The 6,134-nt window shown below is 43.9% G+C and overlaps 1 protein-coding gene across 1 annotated transcript; it reads left to right on the top strand.

Moving 5' to 3' along the window:
- The first annotated feature begins 699 nt into the window (after positions 1-699).
- On the top strand, positions 700-4,199 carry LOC104967984 (PR domain zinc finger protein 12-like). Its single transcript, XM_010797526.1, has 3 exons — positions 700-808; positions 916-948; positions 3,712-4,199. Exons 1-3 carry the CDS (start codon positions 700-702, stop codon positions 4,197-4,199), a joined length of 630 nt encoding a protein of 209 aa, XP_010795828.1.
- The last annotated feature ends 1,935 nt before the right edge of the window (positions 4,200-6,134 follow it).

Here is a 6,134-nt window from a genome sequence, read left to right as displayed (position 1 = left end):
TTTGAATCTGTCGGGTTTTATCGGTACAGAGTCGTTACATAAGGTGAATAACGGACAGAGATGAGACCCGGATAGCGGCACTAAAACGCGCATGTGCTGTCAGGCCGACTCTCACAGGCGGAACACCTCCATGTGTGTTAGCGCCATCACGGTTTTTTAATTTTAAAAAGAGGGTAATTTATTCCAGTAGCTTGTGGAGCTTCATCCGATGCTGTACCCCTCACTATTGTGTGATTTCACTGAACTAGGAGGCTAACGGTCACGCCGCTGCCCTGCCGCTTGATGAGCCGCGTGAGCGTTACGGGATGATGCGCAGAAGAAACCTCCACCTCCAGCAGACATTCAGGCGTTAATGGCTCATTATACCCGTCAAAACCACCTTTAATAACAAGGTTGTGTGATATAAAACACAGCCTCCTAGTGTGTGTTTGTTTGTGTGTGTGAAGCTACCGGGCCCTGTCACAAAACTGTCCTGCACGCGCAGAATGGGCCCGTGTCTTAATTTGGAAAACAAAGAATTAGGCTGCTGAAGAAGAAGAGGAGGAGGAGGAGGGAGGGTAATCTGGGTAGATAAGCTTATTTTACCGTTTTTAAGGTGCTTATAGCCACACAGTCTGGACTCTAACTGCTCCTTTCTGGCCTCCTCATTTGGAGTATTTCCCCTCCACGTTTTTTGTTCTTTCTCCGCACCGCCCCACCATGAGCGGTGACACCGGGGACTCCGGGCCGGTGGAAGTGGAGCCCATGCCGGGATACTTGTACCTCATCAACCGGGCCTCCACCGTGATGTTTGGCGCCTGGAGAGACTGTAGCTCCTGCGGGCTGGAGCTCTCCAAACGGACTCTCCTGGATAACGCTTACATTACCTTTACCGAAATCGCCCTGTTCTTCTTTTGCGCCTTTTTGTGGACGCAGGTCAGGCGGGGACTGACAGAAAGTCTGTTTCAGGTGAGTGACACACACACACGCACGCGCGCACACACACACACACACACACACACACACACACACACACACACACACACAGATCCCCAAGGTTCATCTACTGACACCCTTTAATTAATGGCTTTGGTGGCTCATCCCTCTAATTAGAGCCTGCAGAAGGGACAACATGGAGTGCAGGTGGGAGTTGGAACAACACATGCTAACAAATATGAAATGCAGTTGTATGCCTAAGATAAAGTGTGCATGTTGGACAGTAAACAGTACACCCTTATCTTTACTCGTGGTTGGGCAAACATTTGAGCTCAACAGGTGAAACAAATAAGTCTGAATTGGTGAAATATCTTTGGAAGGGTTGCAACTAATGATTATCTAACTTATTGGTGAATCTGCAGATTATAACACTCAAATCATTATCAAAGATCAATTCGGTTGTTACAGTGTCAGCAATTTTGGAATATAGCCATCCCAGCTTCTCAAAGTCCAATGGATGTCTAGTTCTGTCATTCCAAAACCTCAACATATTCACTATAATATAACATAGAATAGAGTAAAGCTGAACATGTCCATACCAAGAGGCTAACAACAGCATTTTCTGCCATCCTTACAGAAAGAAAATAGTGTAATGATTAGTTGATTATCCAAAAAGCTGGCAATTATTCTTCTATCCATCAACTAATCGATTAGTATTCTTCAAGCTCTACTTATTGCTGAGCATTCATTGGCATAAATCCAGTTTACTGTGCAAAAAATGTAAAATTATAGCTCTATTATAACATAATGACGGATATTGGCCTTCCATTGCTCATAAAATACATATATTTTACATAAAAATGCTCTATAATAACCAATAAAGTCCCAGTTTCAACCAGAGAGCTGTATCTTTCTCTCCATGTATCTCATTATTTTTTGCAATTTCAACAGATTGCAAGTATTTTGCTGATAAAGCTGATTATTCTTACATATTGAATATCTGATACGAACAATACACAACCGCATCTATTTTCTGTCAGTGCTCAATGAACACATCCCATTCTCTGCTATTCTATCCATTTGTGACAGTCAATATAATCCAAGAGCCACCTTTTGGAAATTGGCAGTGAGCTCATGAATTGACCTAATTAGGGGTGAGTAATACAGATAATACTGTATATGTAATTTAACATTTAAATATCAGTTTCTTAAATGCATTCATTGTCTGGTAGATGAATTAAACAGCTAAGGGATGACTCGAGGATGACAACCTCCTCAATATGTTTTGATCTCATATTCAAGTGAATATATTTGGGTTTTATACTGACAAAACAAGACATTTAAACACACTATGCTGTGTTCAGATATTCTATAGACCTAAAGATGAATTTGAGAAAAGGATAGTCAGATAAATCATCATTAAAAAAAAGCCTTTTATTGCAGCCCTACTAGTTTCTTCACATTGATGCACTCATCATCTTAAAAAATCAAATCGCAATCATCAGCCCTGCTCATTGATTTGCAACATTGCCCACAAAGGCCAGGATGTGTGTGTGTGTGTGTGTGTGTGTGTGTGTGTGTGTGTGTGTGTGTGTGTGTGTGTGTGTGTGTGTGTGTAAATCACTGACCTCCATGGAACAATATGAGACACTACCTCCCAATTAGGAGGTGGCTACTATAAGGGCTGTAAAGGAAAGCGCTGCTGCACAATTAATCAAAATGTCATAGTGGTACAGGACTAAGTACTAAAGCCCAGGAAAATAAGTCAGCATTTAGCACTTCCTGTTCCCTTGCCTGGAAGTTGAAATGTTTACGGTTAGATTCCTAAAATAAGATCTGTGGTTAACCCAAGCTGAAGAGATTTTAGCGTTTTGTTCTACGATATAAAATGTGTCAGTTAATACCCAACTGGTGAATTTCCAAACGGCGGTTGCTAACAAGTGTCTAAATGAGACGACTAAACGTCATCATGCCCAACATTAGCCTCCTTTAGCTTAGCGGTGGTGACGTGAAGTCATGTGACCGTGCTGTAGTTCCTTTATAGCCCAAATTAGCCCTTTAGCTTAGCGGTGGTGACGTGAAGTCATGTGACCGTGCTGTAGTTCCTTTATAGCCCAACATTAGCCTCCTTTAGCTTAGCGGTGGTGACGTGAAGTCATGTGACCGTGCTGTAGTTCCTTTATAGCCCAACATTAGCCTCCTTTAGCTTAGCGGTGGTGACGTGAAGTCATGTGACCGTGCTGTAGTTCCTTTATAGCCCAACATTAGCCGCTTTTAGCTTAGCGGTGGTGACGTGAAGTCATGTGACCGTGCTGTAGTTCCTTTATAGCCCAACATTAGCCACCTTTAGCTTAGCGGTGGTGACGTGAAGTCATGTGACGTGCTGTAGTTCCTTTATAGCCCAACATTAGCCACCTTTAGCTTAGCGGTGGCGACGTGAAGTCATGTGACCGTGCTGTAGTTCCTTTATAGCCCAACATTAGCCTCCTTTAGCTTAGCGGTGGTGACGTGAAGTCATGTGACCGTGCTGTAGTTCCTTTATAGCCCAACATTAGCCACCTTTAGCTTAGCGGTGGTGACTTGAACTCATGTGACCGTGCTGTAGCTCATTTATAGCCCAACATTAGCCTCCTTTAGCTTAGCATTCAACGTTTGTTTAACACGGAGATTATTTTCTACATAATCCAAAATCAGATGGAGAAATCCCATTGGACCAGGGAGATGCTGCCTTCAGGGTCCACTACAGAAATGCCACATCCCTGCACCGCTCTATAATCCCTCCTCTTCCTCCTCCAGATGAGTTCCACACCTGTGAAGGCTCCTCCTCTTCCTCCTCCTGCTCTTCCTCCTCCTCTTCCTCATCCTCCATCAGTGTTGGTCGCATGCGTTGTGTAATCTGTCATCGCGGGTTCAACTCCCGCAGCAACCTCCGCTCTCACATGAGGATTCACACGCTGGACAAACCCTTCGTCTGCCGCTTCTGCAACAGACGCTTCAGCCAGTCGTCGACTCTGAGGAATCACGTGCGTCTGCACACCGGAGAGCGACCGTACAAGTGCCTCGTCTGCCAGTCCGCCTACTCCCAGCTGGCCGGGCTGCGTGCGCATCAGAAGAGCGCCCGGCACCGACCATCTGCAGACGCTAATGCTAAGGCTAACGCCATCGCTATCGCCGCCGCGGGGGGAGGGAACATGATGGTGCACTCCCCTCAGAATCACCCCCCCCAGCTGAGCATGCCTCACCCAGCCTCTCTGGTTCACCACATACCCACCATGGTGCTGTGAGAGGCACCACTGAACAAGAACAACTGAAGTATACCTTTGTCAGCAGTTTTAAACACGTTGTTAAAGTTGTAAATTGAAAACAGATAAACAAAAGATCTGGCTAGGTTTAGCTCAATATTGTGGTTGAAACTATTGATCAATCAACCCTAAACATGGCGTGCATGTGAACTAAACTCACGCATCCAGTCACAGTTGAAGGGTAACGTTACGTATCTTATCCCGGGTAACGTCAGAAACCGTAGAAGTTCTGATTAAAGTTGTACATTGAAAACAGATCAACAGATTTTTTTATTCCTCCTGGCTAGGTTCAGCTAAACTTTGTGGTTCGCCTTCCAAGAGGTACGTTCAATATGTGACGGACGTACATTGAAAAGAGCCAGATTAGTCGTACCTCATGACTCCTCTGACGTTACCATTCAACGAACCTGCATCGTTGGAGCAAAGAAACCCTGGCTAGGTTTAGATAAAGATTTTGGTTTGGCCTTAGAAAAGTACTCTTTTGAAGTACCCTAAAACTGACGTTCCCATTGAACTAAAGTCCGTCCAGTCACAGTCGAAGGGCAACGTTACGTATCTTATCCCTCAGAAACCGTAGAAGTTTGAACACGTGGTTTTGGTTGTAAATGGAAACAGAACTACTTGGTTGAGAGAAGAAACAACATATACCCCCCATGGTGCTGTGAGAGGGCAGACATGAGTCACAGCAGAACAATAACTAGTGAATTATACATTTGAACCAAACTGCGTCCTCAATAACTGTAAAGGGTAACGTCAGCAGTTTTAAAAACGTGGTTAAAGTTTTAAATTGAAAAGATCAACAGATTTTTAAATCCTGCTGGCTAGGTTTAACTAAACATCGTGGTTTGAAACATGTTTTAAAAAAGCCAGATTAGTCGTACGTCATGACTCCTCTTACGTTCCCATTCAACGAACCTTCATCATTGGAGCAAAGAAACCCTGGCTAGGTTGAGAAAAAGATTGAAGCTATTGATCAATCAACACTAAAACGGACGTTCCCATTGAACCCATCCAGTCACAGTTGAAGGGTAACGTTACGTATCTTATGATCAGTTTTAAACACGTGCTTAAAGTTGTAAATGGAAACAAGAAACAAACAAAACAAAACGACCAGCTTTAGGCTTGGAATAAACATCGTGGTTCGACTAAGAACAAGTGCACGTATTATTATTACAGATGTCTGCGCTCTCTGGAGTTAAAGTCTTCGTGGGATACGCTGGAAACAATCAGACTCATCCCAAACCACGACTTGCTTTTCAAAATACCGTACAGATGTTGAACCTGGAAGCGTCAGTTCTCTTAAACAAAACTCCTAAACACACCGGTGACGCTTCAATCAGAGATGATCTCGGCACGTCGTTGGTATGGGCCAGTAAACCCTTTCCTCTAGCGTTGGCTAGGAATGAGGGTTGATCACGTTTAAATGCAGTTGTTCACGTGCATGCAGCATCGTGCAACGTGTATGTCTGCATTAGGACACAGTGACATCACACTTGAGTAGCTTTAAGGTGTTAGTGTTCACATGTAAGACACATGTACGTGTAAGATTTTATCGCACCATATTGGGTGCCAAGTGTAGATTAATTAGAGGATTTATTAAATTATCAAGGACTAAGCATACGTACTTATTTAGAGTAGGCATCATAGTTATTTATAATAAAAGGTAGGAGGACTGCATTTTTTAAAAGCGCTTTTATTTTGCAATTAACGCCACAGCTGGACGTGGATTCAGCTGTGACGCACACACACACACACACACACACACACACACACACACACACACACACACACACACACAGAGACACACACACACACACACACACACACACACACACACACACACACACACACACACACACACACACACACACACACACACACACACACACACACACACACACACACACACACACACAC

This window comes from Notothenia coriiceps, unplaced genomic scaffold (genome assembly GCF_000735185.1).
Source record: "Notothenia coriiceps isolate Sejong01 unplaced genomic scaffold, NC01 NC01_scaffold00038089, whole genome shotgun sequence".
In the NCBI taxonomy this organism is placed as follows: Eukaryota; Metazoa; Chordata; class Actinopteri; order Perciformes; family Nototheniidae; genus Notothenia; species Notothenia coriiceps.
This window is presented reverse-complemented; position numbering and strand designations above follow the sequence as displayed.

What these genes read in the sequence shown, in the direction of transcription:
- LOC104967984 (XM_010797526.1), top strand. Translation starts at nt 700, where the DNA reads ATGAGCGGTGACACCGGGGACTCCGGGCCGGTGGAAGTGGAGCCCATG. An exon ending in GTTTGGCGCCTGGAGAGACT is followed by an intron (nt 809 to 915) that starts GTAGCTCCTGCG and finishes TTGTGGACGCAG; the next exon opens with GTCAGGCGGGGACTGACAGA. An exon ending in TGACAGAAAGTCTGTTTCAG is followed by an intron (nt 949 to 3,711) that starts GTGAGTGACACA and finishes TTCCTCCTCCAG; the next exon opens with ATGAGTTCCACACCTGTGAA.